This window comes from Acanthaster planci, linkage group LG01, assembly GCF_054643075.1.
Source record: "Acanthaster planci isolate LZ-2023a linkage group LG01, COTS_SCS, whole genome shotgun sequence".
In the NCBI taxonomy this organism is placed as follows: domain Eukaryota; kingdom Metazoa; phylum Echinodermata; class Asteroidea; order Valvatida; family Acanthasteridae; genus Acanthaster; species Acanthaster planci.
The window spans coordinates 14,750,838-14,765,446 of record NC_141777.1 but is presented as its reverse complement, the minus strand read 5'-3'; the positions used below and the strand labels follow the sequence as shown (position 1 = coordinate 14,765,446).

Below are 14,609 nucleotides of genomic sequence, written 5' to 3'. Positions count from 1 at the left end.
TACAACCTGTGCATGTTATTGATTTAGAAAGCAAGGAATAAAAGATGAAGTTTAACTGGGGCACTGTTTTACATCTTTATACCATGTGAAGCGTATTAAAAAAATCACAAGGATACACTCAGTATTGTTTACAGTGCTGTATACTTCTCCATTGTGAGTACCATACTTGTCAGATTTCACCCCATCAATTGTTTTCACATTCTCTTTGAGGATTATTCTTTATTTATTTTTTGTTATTGTTAAGGCCTATCAAACAGCAACGCGAATAGCCATCTGACTCAGCAGCGCATTGGTGGGTGTGGCATCAACTGGCTAGCATATTTGTACAAACATGCATAACCACACACATAATTTTTAACGGGATATATTCTCTACCCTTGTATGAATGCTAGCCCTAACAGCCCTAAATGATTTTACATACACCCTAGGGGGTAGGGTGAATACCGTATGATGTTTTCCATAAAGCACACTGACCTTGCAATTACCCCCTTGGGAAAATAGAGGACTGATATGTCTTGAACTCTGCATTTCTACCCGCAGGTGTTCTATGAGGAAGAACTGGACGTACCCTTGGTGTTGTTCAATGAAGTCCTAGATCATGTGCTGAGAATCGATCGTATCTTCAGACAACCACAGGTAAGCAAGCAAGCCTGTCTTGGTTTGAAGATCATTGTTTATGATGTGGACTGAGAGCTGTAATTTCGTTGGTCCAGAAATGTCACCTTTCCTGTCTCTAAGACAACCTGTGACAAGTTTTGTGCACAGTGTTGGACGTCATTTATGTCTGAAATGGACATTGCAGAGTTTAGGGCATGCACATGTGTTCTACGCAGTGCTGTTCGCACTACCAAACAGCACTGCAATCTCTCAGTCTTATGACCGGAAGGAAAACGGCCGTTGACTGCTCTGATGTGAGATATGTATTTTTCCCCCAACAAAGATTCACAACATCCCTGATTTCATGATGGGCACTGTGCACCTCTCTGGTATAGACAAAAAACTATGTCCTTCGTCACAACAGTCAACAAATCTTGTTTGTCACTGGAAGGCAATTGATCTTCAACTTTGTACATGATGGAAGAGGTAAATCTCTGTAATACATTGTTAAATGTTCGCTGTCCCGCGCATGGTCATTTTCTTTAATCCTTATATTTTTGTCGATAGGGTCACTTGTTGCTGATTGGAGTGAGTGGTGCTGGTAAGACGACTCTGTCTCGCTTCGTGGCTTGGATGAACGGTCTCAGTATTGTACAAGTCAAGGTACGTCGCAACTTTTTATTTCCTATCATACTTCACATTTACACTTTAATACATATTTACATTATTTGTACAAATGCGTTTTAAATGTAGTAATTCTAGACCCTAAATTATTGAAATGCAGCTAGGAAAACTTTCTTCCAGATTTCACGTAAAGCTGTGATATTTCCTACATTGATATATTTGAAGTGGTTCGTGCATTTGATATAGCTCTCCTAGGCTTTGCAGAACTTAGAGGAATTGGATTTGTTTTTGAATATTGTACAAATCGGAAATCTTGATCACAAATATGGATTGATTTGTTGTGCAATAAATGACTTGTGTTAGAAATATACTGGACGGCCTGCAGAATGACTGCAGCGATTGGATCTAGAGCAGTGATTGTAAACTGGTTGTCATGCATCCTTACGTTTGATTAGGTTCACAACAAGTACACAGCAGATGACTTTGATGAAGATCTGAGAGGTGTCCTTCGGCGAGCAGGCTGCAAGGTATGCACACTTGGGGTCTTCATTTGTATATTTCTTGCCACCAATGGCATTTATAAAAAGTGCACCCTGCAGGTGTTTCTGTTCCAAGGTCACTGTCGAAGCAAAGGTTGACCCACCTGGTGCATTAGTATTATGAAAAAAAACAAACTTGGGCTTGTTACAGATGAAAGTGATGTGGAGAAGTTTGTTCTTTTGCTGAGTAGCTTTAAATAGTATGTCAGTAAATTCACTTTCTACACTCATGGTTTGGATAAATGTACATGTACATATAACTTGACATGGCTATGTGATCTGATTGCACATTGTAGGATGAGAAGATCTGCTTTGTCATGGACGAATCCAATGTGTTAGACTCTAGCTTCCTGGAGCGCATGAACACACTGCTGGCCAATGGAGAGGTACGTATGTCGGTGCACTATTTGGGGGAAAGCCCCGAAGCACTCCAAAATTCTTTACCACTGAACAAACGTGTATGATTCATCTGAGCATTGTTCATAGTTTTCTGTGATGAAAAGCAGCATGTGTATATTGTTATTTCTTTGGCCTTGTACAAACACGAATTCATCTAAATAAATGACTGTTTACACTCTTTTCAATGCATTAGATAAAAATTTCTCATGTACAATTCGCTGCATAAATTACATTGCGTGGACCATCTTGCTTAGTTACATGTAGGGGAGTCAGGTTGGTACGGTGGTTCTTTCCTCGTCTTCCACCTCTGCGGTCTGGGTGCGAATCCTGGCTCAGTCCGCATGTGGATTGGATTTTCAGTCCCTACCTGATTCCGTAGGTTTTACCCAGAATATTCCTCTGGGATTTTCCTCCCACATCTAAAACTGTAACTGCTTCTCATTTTCTTCTCTTGACAAGTTGGAGTGATGTTTCCCCTGGGATGTTTGCCAGCGTTATAGATAGATGTAAGATGCCTGTGTGTTATAAATAATACCCCAAATATTCCTGGGGGGAACAAACAGCCTGTGCTTCCTATTACTGCAATCAATAATTGCTAAAGAAATAAGTGAGAAAAATCAGTCCTAACTTAAAAAGCTTAGCTTATCAGTGTATTGTGTGCCATGCGTCATATCGCTGATGGAGCATGTGGCAACTTGGTGTGACTCACCATTTGTTTATCACTGCCCAGGTGCCGGGACTCTTTGAGGGTGATGAGTACACCACATTGATGACACAGTGCAAGGAAGGAGCACAGAGAAAGGGTAACATGCTGGATTCCAGTGAGGAACTCTACAAGTGGTTCACTCATGAGGTAGGAAGAGCCAAAACAGCTTCATACATGGGTTTTATTTGTTGCTGCCTGCTTATCGTGACCTCAACTAGCATTCCAAATGAATCAGATCTGTATCTGTTTTTGACCATGCCACAAGTTGGTTGGCATTCCTTACTGTAAACAGTGGACGAGAGTGGATTGTTAACATCTCTTTTGTATGCATTGAGTTGAAAATAACCAAGTGCATTATACACGTACTTAATATTGCAGTAGAACATGTTCCATTCTTGTCTCTGTATGTATGATGACTAATCTTAGCAATACAATGCCCAAGTACAGTGAGCCCATGGACCAGCCAGGTAGAGTAAAATACATAACACCTGAAGTTCAGTAAATGTTCTTAAGATAATAAGAATAAGACCACCATCACATAATGGTAGTTGACCAGATTACTGGGACTTCACATGTTGAAATATAGATGTTGTTGGGACAAACTTGTGTCCCACCATGTCAGTTCAGGCTTTCTTAACAGAAGACATTGTCCCCTCAATGCAGGGAAGACCCAGCCACTGCTCAGAGTGTGTGTATACCACAACCTACGTCAACATGCTCCAGTATTAACTGTGGCTTCAAAAATATCTTAAGCAAAGTGTCACTGTCTTGACACGACCTCATTTGGCAACCTATTGAACCCTCAATAAGCCAGGTTATTTTGGCCCATCGAACAGCTGGAGGGGGGATTCCACCCCGCAAAGAGCTCAGCTGTGCCACGCTCGATTTTTAAAAACTTGTCACACATTTTAAGGCACTCTTTATTGCAAATGTGAAGTTTGACGTATGGTTTTGTTGCTACGGTCATTTGAAATTCAAGGCAAAATGTGCGCCAGTACACGCGCATTGAGCACCGTGGTGGAAAAAGTACACTTTTTGGCTGATCCGTCTCAGAAAAATGAGTGCTTCGCAATAACGGTATGTTTGATTCGCACAAAATTGGTGTCAAAATGATCACAAAGAGACACTTTAAAAATTGCCTAAAGGCTCAATCTCCTGAAAAAAGAGCACTGCAGCGATACCAGGAAAAAATGTCAAGACCCCCCCATCCTATTTGCAGTTCAGGTTTACGATACTTGGGCATGTAGACTGAGCTTCAGCTATACCGCAGTCAAGAAATATAGAACTTGCCCAGTGCTACATTGAAAGCAGTCCAATGAGCTTATTTTATCTGCTGGGATTTCCAATGGAATATTCCTCATAGGTGATGCGTAATCTTCATGTGGTGTTCACCATGAACCCATCATCTGAAGGACTGAAGGACAGGGCAGCAACTTCCCCTGCTCTCTTCAACAGGTCAGTTATTGTCTGGTTCCCTCAGTACCTCATAGTGTGCTGAAGGTTGTCACAGTACATGCACCAGCCTGTGTGTGGCCAGCAGTGATTGGTAACTGTGATTGACCACATGGCATAAAGTTGACTTGTTTTTGGAGGAAGTGAGCAGTAAATCAGCGGCATAGCCACTTTTGAAATCTCTTTCCTTTGTATGGAGTGTCTGCTGGTTAGGGTGACTGGTATTTATGTGATGTAACTGTTTTTACATCCGTGTGCTGTTTGATTTATATTTCTACTGTTTGAACCACATATTTTAATCATGCTATTTGTCTTGCACTCTGTATGTTGTCTGTAACAGGACCAGTAACCTGGCTTTGATTTATAGTGTTTTTGTTCAGTATTGAAATAAAGATTTTGTAAATGAATAATCAGCTGTCTGTATGGCTGAGATGGAAGAGAGGCTGTACTGGCAATTGTCATTGACTAGGTTGGCAACTTCATCGTAATGGGATGGATGAGTTCTTGTTTTACACGTGGGATCATGCTTTTATTCAAGCTGTACATTAAGAGCCCATTATGTACATTTTTGTATAACCTTACTGTCCTATTTATATGCTAGGTGTGTGCTGAACTGGTTTGGTGACTGGTCTACTCATGCCTTGTACCAGGTTGGCAAAGAATTCACCAGCAAGATAGACCTAGACAAGTCAGATGTAAGTCAAAGTCTTCCATGAGTTTTCCATTTTCTTGTACTCTTTATATATGGATACATCTTAAAGGTACACCCAAGTCTAGTGAAGTTTGAGTGAGCCACAGATTCAGCCTCATTACAGATTCATGAAAGTAGTTTCAAAGTGACAATTCTTCCCAGCAAGTATAGTTCTAGTCTCTTGGTTTGGAATGCTTTTGCATGCCTGTAACTGTACACTACTCAAAAAAAGTTAAGGACCACTTTTTATTTTGTGTATACTTTTTTATAAGAGATATTTTACTGCTGACAATGTGCGTTTGATGTTTTGAAAAAATTTTTAAATTTTTATTCCAATAAAACTCTATCTAGACAAACAATGAAAGAACTAGCTTGGGAAAAAATGACAGGTTAAGAAAAATTGGTCCTTAACTTTTTTTGAGTAGTGTACATTGCTTACTGTGGAATTCAGGATATCATGTAGTTTGTAATATGCAAGAAGATACTTACGTCAAAATGTAAAATCTCTTATCTTGATCATGATATACGTTTTGAAGCATTGTCTTTGATTATTATGGGGATGCTTCATTTGATTATTTAATAACAAATTTCAGAAATTCATTATAGTATGCTGTCTAAGAAATGCAACTTGGGTCTTTGTGCCGTCGTTCTTGCTACTGTTACACATTTTAAAGTTCAGAGCAAAGCATCTAAAGAGACAACCTGCTCCGGGTCTACTAATATATTTTGGCTTAGTCAATGTCAATATTCTCAAATAGCTTTTAATTACTGACATCATGGCATCAACCTGAGAAGTTTTGGATCAGGACTGATGATTGTAGTGTGTTATGATTGATTACAGTATTGCCCACCAACCACTCTGCCACTTGCCTACGAAGGGGTCCCCAGCACACCAACCCACAGAGAAGCCATCGTCAATGCCTATGTCTATGTACATCAGACGTTGCATCAGGCCAATGAGAGAGTGCAGAAACGAGGTGGACGGGTCATGGCCATAACACCCAGACACTACCTAGACTTCATCCATCACTACGTGAGATACTTAATGCTTGTGTCACATCAAAGGCACAGTGACTTTGTTGGTTTATACGGTCACATATCCAGTCCTCCATAGTGACATGGCGTCTGTCACAAGAGTCAGATACCACCTGACACTTTTTGATTTTGTGGCATGCATTTGTTTGATTATACTCGAGCTCTGATATGCAGTGTTTATCCCATTGAGGAGACTCATCCACTTTCTCTTATGGGTGTGTTTTTCTTGAAAAATCTTTTAGAATTGTAAAAGTTTTCAGAGCTAATGACATTTGAAAATTTATATGAGATCTTTGGCTGTAATGCCAAAGAAATTGCACCATCCCAGAAACAATTATCCATTTATTTACATACTTATTTAGTTATTGAAGTGCAAAATGATAGCATTTCCCGTGCTTTTTGTTTCTCTTTACCTGTCTCCTGCAGGTGAAGTTGTACCAAGAGAAGCGGTCAGACCTGGAAGAGCAACAGCTTCATCTCAACGTGGGCTTGCAGAAGATCAAGGAGACAGTGGAGCAGGTGGAGGAACTACAAAAGTCCCTGGCTCGCAAAAGCCAAGAGTTGGAAGCCAAGAATGCTGCTGCCAATGCCAAACTCAAGCAGATGGTGAGTCCAGACACAATCCAGTGGAGCACTTGTTGACAGCCTTTAATGTCAGTTGTGCCTTGAGATTATGCGAAGTGAAGTCTCTCATACCATGTAATATCCATTGCACTTCACTGCTCCATCACTTAGAAGAAACTACTTCGGTCATGATTATTTCACAGAGTAATGACCTATAGAAAAACATATAATGTATTCATAAAGAAGAATTTTCTTGACTTAACTGCTGTCTTGTAGAGTAGGTTTTGTTCTAGACACTTGGGCATGTTGAGCCCAATTTGAAGCGTGAATGCAGTCTTTACTCTTCTAGTCAGACAGCTCAGTTGGAAATCAATAATGTGTAGTGAAAAAAGAAATCTTGTGAAATTGAGGATTTGTTAGGAAACAAATCTGCCTGGGCATAACTCGTCAGGTTCACCACGAAGTGACGTATAGGATAGTTTTGGTGCACCAGGAAGTGACGTACCGTACCGTCCATAGACTTTGTACACACGATATGTGACTTTAGGGTGCTGCAACTATCTACGATAACGTCACTTTGTGGTGAACCCGACGAACTGACTAGTGCCTCTGAATAGAAATGTAAAAATTAAATGAAGAACAGAGAAACAAAAGACCAGCAGTTATCACTGAAAAGCAAGCATTATCATGCATCTAGACAATTCAATTTCTGTTTCAACTCTTTTAAAATATATCACTGAAAATATCATACTGACTTTAAACAGTCTGAGATATAATCCTGGGTAAGTTATTTACGCGACAAAGATTTGACAAGAATGAAATCTTTATCATTCTGTCCAGCCAAAAGCGAGTGAGGTTTTTACTGATCAGGATTAATTTCTTGGTCGTCTCAAGGTGAAAGACCAACAGGAAGCAGAGAAGAAGAAGGTGACATCCCAAGAGATCCAGGCTGCCTTGACTGTACAGACCGCTGAGATTGGAGAGAAGCGAGAAGCTGTCATGGCTGACTTGGCCAAGGTGGAACCAGCAGTACGTGACGCCCAAGCAGGTATGGATAATGCTCACTTGTCAAGCGTTGCTAGTTTTCTGGAGGCAGTGTGGACAGCCTACATGACCTCAATGGCTGGACTGCTGAACAGTGCTTAGTGTGCTCTCCACGCTGCCACTCAGCAAGATTGGGAACTGTGCCACTCTGCAAAATGGGGAATTCTGCCAAAAAGGTGTAATCGCCATAGGTGCCATGCAAGCAAGCCATACACCTGCACAGTGGACGTAAATGCACAGGCACACACAAGCACACCAGGTGTGCGTGCCTGGTGCGGTGCCTGCGTCTGTGCATTAATGTCCACTACACAGGCGTGTCGCTTGCTCAAATGGAGTCCAGGCAATTACAACATTTTACACGTATTCATGGTGAAGTTCTCCATCTTGCGCCGCTATGCGGCGCGATACAATCTTTGCTGCAAGCTATTAGACCCAGTTCACGGGAAGTGGGGGTATACATGAAAAAGTGCTTTCTTTGACACCTGCCGATGAATGTTTTATGTTGATCAGCTGTGAAGGGCATCAAGAAACAGAATCTGGTGGAGATCCGGTCCATGGGCAACCCCCCACCCCTTGTCAAGCTGGCCTTGGAGTCCATCTGCCTCCTCCTTGGAGAGAACACATCTGACTGGAAGGCCATCCGGGGTATCATCATCAGGGATAATTTCATCAGTACCATTGTGAACTTCAACACAGAGAACATCTCGTGAGTCCATCACATTCCCCAGTCTTTGATCTCCATTCCATTCAGTTCTGGACTGTACGTAGTCCACCTTGTCTGATAAATGTTGCAAAAAAGCATGAAGGCTCGACAAATGCTTGCTGGTATTAGTGTGAGTTGATAAATCTGTTTAGGGGAAAATAAACAAATCTTGAATGATGCCTAAAAAGAATTCTACAATTACATAAAACAACTTTATGTTGACCTGCCAGATTTGCCCATGGGTAGAGTAAAACCTGTAAATGTGTACATTCTTGACAGGTCTTCAGAGTAGTGTGATAGGTCTCTTGATGAACTGATTTGAGTTTCCACTTGCAGCTGTTTTTGGAAATAGCCTGATGCCTTGGTGTGTGTTTTATGTAGTGAGGAGACCCGTGACAAGATGATGAAGAAGTACTTGTCCAATCCTGACTATAACTTTGAGAAGATGAACCGAGCCAGCTTGGCCTGTGGCCCCATGGTCAAGTGGGCCATTGCTCAGGTGATGTGCCACCCTTCTTGGAGTCCAGCATTTGGCATTTGTTTTGGCATCTAAAGGAAGATGCATGTAGGATAGAATTTTGTGAAGCCCATGAAGTTTTCTATTTGAAAATCTACTTAAAATTGGTGTAATTCTGTTTGCTTTAGTTTTTCCAAATTCTTTGTGTAATTTTGATTCATGCCATTTGGTAGTTCCAATCCAAAGGATATAATTTGGAAAGAAACCTTTAATGCAGCAGGGTCTATGTAACAACAAATCTATCTTCAACCTGACAGAGCAGGTACATGTACATTTCCCCTACTCATCGTGAATTCAACGTTTCAGCATGATGGTGGGAACGTTGATACAGGGAATAACGTTTTGCAATATGGCTTTACAGAATGACTTTGACATCATCTGTTTGGCATTTGCCATCTCTTTCCATATTGTCAACAGATCAGCTATGCCGACATGCTTCATCGTGTGGAGCCTCTGCGCAATGAGCTGGATCGTCTGGAGAAAGAGGCCAATAAGAACAAGATCAAGCAGGAACAGGTCAACAAGCTGATTGCTGATTTGGAGCATAGCATTGCTGGCTACAAAGAGGAGTACGCCCAGCTCATCAGCCAGGCACAGGCAATCAAGAGTGATCTAGAGGCTGTAGAAATCAAGGTGAGATAGAGTAGGAGACACGAGGGAAAGTCCTTGCAACACTGAAGTCATCAGATGTGACCTGGAGCATGTAGTGATGAAGAGTCGGTGCATATTGTGGCAGACAGACTTTGGACTCAACTACAACACTGTCAGATTATCTAGCAATGTATTTCAAGGAACCAGTAAAAGTTTTGTCCAATACAAAGCACACACGTTCTCATCTCATTACCAGGTGAACCGCAGCACAGCCCTCCTGAGGAGCCTGTCCCATGAGCGTGAGCGATGGGAGACAGGTAGCGAGTCCTTCAAGGCACAGATGGCCACCATCCTGGGTGATGTGCTCCTGTCCTCTGCCTTCATGGCTTACGCCGGCTACTTTGACCAGCAGATGAGGCAGAATCTCTTCAACAGCTGGGCATCTCACCTCCAAGCAGCTTGCATCAAGTACAGATCTGACATTGCCCGTGTGGAGGTAGGCCTTGACCGTCCTTGTAGCAGTTTTCATGACTGTCTGTGATCACCAACCATGATCACTAAATCTTCATACTTTGCAGAATCTAAGACTGAAACATTGTAGATAGCATGCAGCTCTGACTCTCTTTACATTTTTCAAAAGTCACTGTTCAATTTCAAATATAGCTTTCTCTTTTAAATGACAGTTTTTTTGTTGACATAAGTTGTTGATTGTGGTGGAGAAAGAGTTTATTTCTTTCTGTTCGTTGCTTAAAAGATGTTTATAAGATTACGGCATGAAAGCTTGTTGGGGGTCAGTAAAAGAATCATATGTAACAAGTTCATTCCACCAAAAGACAAGTCAAACATGCAGTAATGGAATTACTGCATGTAAATATGTATGCATTTCTAGTCTTCTGATTTTACTTTTCTCCAAAGCTGAATTTCTAAGATTGATTAATTATGTTTTTACCACAGTATTTGTCTAATGCTGATGAGCGCCTTCGCTGGCAAGCCAATGCCTTACCCTCTGATGACCTGTGCACTGAGAATGCCATCATGCTGAACCGCTATAACCGGTACCCACTCATCATTGACCCCTCAGGTCAAGCCACGGAGTTTATACTCAATGAATACAAAGACAAGAAGATTACCAAGACCAGGTGGGTTTACCTCAAGCCTGTCCAATTTCTGGTCTCATTTAGTAGAATTGTGTAGCTCATGAACTTGTGTCTTGGATTTTGAGTAAAGTAAAGCTTGAGCCCTTTAAGTTTTGTACCTGATAAATCCTAGAGTTTTGCACATCTCATAAACCTCACCAGAGATATTCTTGTCAGTTTGAGTAAGTGCTCAGAGTTAGTTGGATTTTCATTCATTCTTTTGTGAAGGCTTCGATTGTGAGAAGTTCATTACAAAAGTCAGGTTTGATGATACCTGCACATTTTTGGTCCATCATGTGGAGAAATGAATATAAAAATCCATCTTTTTTTGGTAATGAAATTCTGTTTTACACAAGCTAGGTACAGTACAAGCTATGTGTAGTGGTAATCTCTTCTTGGAATTAGTTGAATCATGGAAAGAGCTGATGTAATTAAGTTAACATTACAGACGTGCTCTCCTCAGAATGTGAAGAACCCAACTAACTTCAGAAAGAGATCACTACATGATGGCACTCATTGTTCAAGCTAGTTGGCCCTCTTGGCACAGAGAGTGAACCATGGAACATTCTCAATGTCATGTTGTTCTTCTATGCACATAATGTCTTGTACTTGCTGCATCCCCACACTGTGAGTGTGGTTGGAAGGTGCACTTGGCAGATACTTTAATGCACTGATGTTTTGTTCCGAGCAGCTATTTATACATTATTTTGCTTCTTTGGAAAACACAGTAAGCTATGAACCATAAAGGAATTACAGAATGTTGAAATTATCTGGATTTGGGGTGATCTTTCCTAGTTTCCTGGATGATGCATTCCGCAAGAATCTGGAGAGTGCTCTTCGATTTGGCAACCCACTTCTTGTACAGGTTTGTATTCATACAGTGGATACTGCTTTATGGAGGAAAACAGAAGACATCTACTGCCATGCCTCTTTGCTGTACCCCCTCCCCCTGTGACCCTTTCATGGACAGATGTATTTTACATTGTATCTACTGGAAGGCATCATGTTAAAGATACATATTTCTCACATGACAGTAGTTTGTCTAGAAATCTTTGGAGACTGGAGTTTACTTTCTATGTCAAGAGTTTGCTGCTAATCAAGCCACAAGGTTGCTTTAATACTTTTGTAAATCTCAGGTTTTGTTCTTGTTTGGTTTGGGTGATTTTTTGGCCAGGATGTTGAGAACTATGATCCTATCTTGAACCCTGTGCTGAACCGTGAAGTGCGTCGTACTGGAGGTCGTGTGCTCATCAGTTTGGGAGATCAGGATATTGATTTATCACCAGCCTTCATGATCTTCCTGTCTACAAGGGACCCAACCGTAAGTAGGAAAAACAAGTGGAGAAGCTTGACTGTGCACAGCAAAGATTTGTATTAAAATTCTGGTGAACTCACGTTGAAAATTTCAATTCATTGAAGAGTGGTTTACAGAAATCGCCTCATGTTTGTGTTAAAATTGGAAAAATGTATATTATACAGTTGCTGTATACTGTCACTGGAGTTTTTTCTATAATCAGATTTGAACCCAGCTGATTTAAAAGGCGTTACAGGTAGGCTCTGTCAGTGTAGAAAGTTTACTCAAACATTTTGGTCTTCAGGTATGCTACACAGCAGTTTATATTTCCAATGAAGTGGATTTCAAGATCTTTATTATTAACATCAAAGTCAGATTGCTTTCAGAATTAACATTATGCTAGTAAGAAAACAGCACCAAGTTGCTGATGTCTTTTATCGCTTAGAAAAGTTCTCTTGTGGATGGTGGCAGATGTTTGTGATGGGTTTGTAATTTCTCTTGTCCCAAGGAGAAAAAAAGACAGATTTCAAGACTATAACCCAAGGAGTCATTTTTGTTCTCTTGTTTGGTTTGGTTTATTTTATCTGTCTAGGTGGAGTTTTCGCCAGACATCTGCTCCAGAGTAACCTTTGTCAATTTCACTGTTACTAGGAGCAGTCTGCAGAGCCAGTGTCTAAATCAGGTATGCTGCTGATACACATTGTTATGCACACTAAATCCCCAAAGCAGACATAATGTAGATACCAGTTATCAGACAGTGAAATATGTGGGGCTTCCTTTTGTTTTCAGTACTTCTTGTGGTCATTTAGAAATGTTGGGGTCCAATTGTCTCCTGTCCTTGTTACATCTGGCATATGATTCAATAGTTTTAGGTCACATTCTTTAATTTCAAAGAGTGATGAAGTAATGCAAATTACTGCCAAACAAAACTAATTTGAATTCAATTTCAATGATATTGATGCTGCCTTACTACACAGTAAAAATACCTTTCCTGAACAGGTTTTCAATTCAATTTGCCAAATTGTTTTTCAAAGCTGAATTCTTATTACTTTGAGTTTAAAGCAGTAACATTTCCATTATCCAATAACTTCAGTGAATTCGTTCCAAATGTTTTCAATTTGCCATAGTTTTACATTTAAAGTCATATATTTATGTAAATTTTAATTCCTACAAATAATTTGTTGTGAATCATTTCTTTGGTGTCTGTAATTCATGTTTAAACAAGAGATCTAGTCATTGATGGTGGTTTCTGATCCCCTGTGACAGGTGTTAAAAGCTGAACGCCCTGATGTTGATGAGAAACGATCTGATCTTCTCAAGCTCCAAGGTACATAATCCATTCTCTCACTAGATTCATTCTTGTTTCAATCGCAGTTGGGTTCTGTTCTGATAGCATTGTTTTTCTAGATTGCTTTCTTCAACGTATTGAGTTGCCCGACAAGACAGACTTGTCTTAAGAATGCTTTGAATGGAAGTGAATCGCTTTGCTAATAAAAGTGTAACTTGTCGTTTTTTGTGGTCTTAAGCTATAATCCCAGCCAAACATCAGTTTTGCTGTCTGACAAGTATTCAGAAAGCTAGCATGTATCAGCTACATTTGCCAATAGTTTATTTGATGGCATCCGCTAGACAAATGGAAATCAGCCCAAACAGCCAATTGATGATGCAGTGGAGGAGTTTTCACCTGCAGTAGTCTTCATCCGCAGAAGTCTTAACCAGTAGCTTGATACCTTCCAGAGTTCCTGTAGAAATCAGTGTGGATCTGTTGGGCTTTGATTACTTTGATATTTTCTAGGTGAATTCAACCTACGTCTGCGCCAGCTGGAGAAATCCTTGCTGCAAGCTCTGAATGACACTAAGGGACGTATACTGGACGATGACAGGTACTACAATCACTTCATTGCTAGTTTGTTTTGGTCAGCCATATTTGCTTAGTGTTGGTATTCCTGCTTTATTTCAGTATCAGGAGTTCAGTTACCTAGCATGTCACTATGTAATAGCCGTATCATCTGCATTTACTGGCCCAACTAATCCGTAATAGGTACATGTTTCAAATCAGTAACTGTACTGTAAGTGAAAGTTCTCTTTGGCCTTTCTAATCATCAGGACAACATTTTGTGTTGCTTTGTTTTTTAATTTGGTAGCATTGGTAGCATTCGTGTACAGTTTGTGGTATGGATTGCCATCCACCGTTATTGCTGTGAAAGAACTTTATGGAGGCTAACTTGAATCAGATGAGAAGGAGTCAAGTTGCATGTTTGAAAAGATGTTAATACAAAGTATGCATATTCGAGTTACAGTATAAAGATGACCAATATTTTCCCATTCAGCCGGTCCCGAGGAGTTATGATGCATATTCTTTCACTCAAGCAATGCAGGTTTACAAGACTTGAGAGAAATTGTGGTGTGTAAACATTGTGACATTGAAGGCATTGACCAAGTCTTTGGTTGTAATTTCTCTCCTTGGCTCATCATCTTGTAGTATCATCACCACCCTGGAGACACTGAAGAAAGAGGCAGCCGAAGTGACTCGCAAGGTGGAGGAGACAGACGTGGTCATGGCAGAGGTTGAGACTGTCTCTCAGCAGTATCTGTCCCTAGCTCAGTCCTGCAGCAGCATCTATTTCACCTTGGAGGCTCTGAATAGGGTAACAAAGGGGTGCTTCAAGCCCTAAAGTTGGTTCCAGCTAGGATTCAGATGGGAATTTAGTCCCCTG

The 14,609-nt window shown here is 40.7% G+C and overlaps 1 protein-coding gene across 2 annotated transcripts in view; it reads left to right on the top strand.

Annotated features, from left to right (window-relative positions):
- LOC147800448 (cytoplasmic dynein 1 heavy chain 1-like) overlaps positions 1-14,609 on the top strand; it is a 77,549-nt gene that overhangs the window by 44,952 nt on the left and 17,988 nt on the right. For both annotated transcript variants that reach the window (XM_087145180.1, XM_087145169.1), the window contains exons 50-70: positions 541-636; positions 1,165-1,260; positions 1,677-1,748; positions 2,057-2,146; positions 2,890-3,012; positions 4,229-4,320; positions 4,919-5,012; positions 5,850-6,041; positions 6,470-6,649; positions 7,502-7,655; positions 8,162-8,357; positions 8,736-8,853; positions 9,289-9,504; positions 9,719-9,958; positions 10,417-10,601; positions 11,394-11,463; positions 11,773-11,919; positions 12,485-12,574; positions 13,159-13,219; positions 13,688-13,775; positions 14,375-14,540. In XM_087145180.1, the coding sequence (XP_087001306.1) occupies positions 541-636; positions 1,165-1,260; positions 1,677-1,748; positions 2,057-2,146; positions 2,890-3,012; positions 4,229-4,320; positions 4,919-5,012; positions 5,850-6,041; positions 6,470-6,649; positions 7,502-7,655; positions 8,162-8,357; positions 8,736-8,853; positions 9,289-9,504; positions 9,719-9,958; positions 10,417-10,601; positions 11,394-11,463; positions 11,773-11,919; positions 12,485-12,574; positions 13,159-13,219; positions 13,688-13,775; positions 14,375-14,540 (2,766 nt within the window). The remainder of the gene's footprint in view (positions 1-540; positions 637-1,164; positions 1,261-1,676; positions 1,749-2,056; positions 2,147-2,889; positions 3,013-4,228; positions 4,321-4,918; positions 5,013-5,849; positions 6,042-6,469; positions 6,650-7,501; positions 7,656-8,161; positions 8,358-8,735; positions 8,854-9,288; positions 9,505-9,718; positions 9,959-10,416; positions 10,602-11,393; positions 11,464-11,772; positions 11,920-12,484; positions 12,575-13,158; positions 13,220-13,687; positions 13,776-14,374; positions 14,541-14,609) is intronic.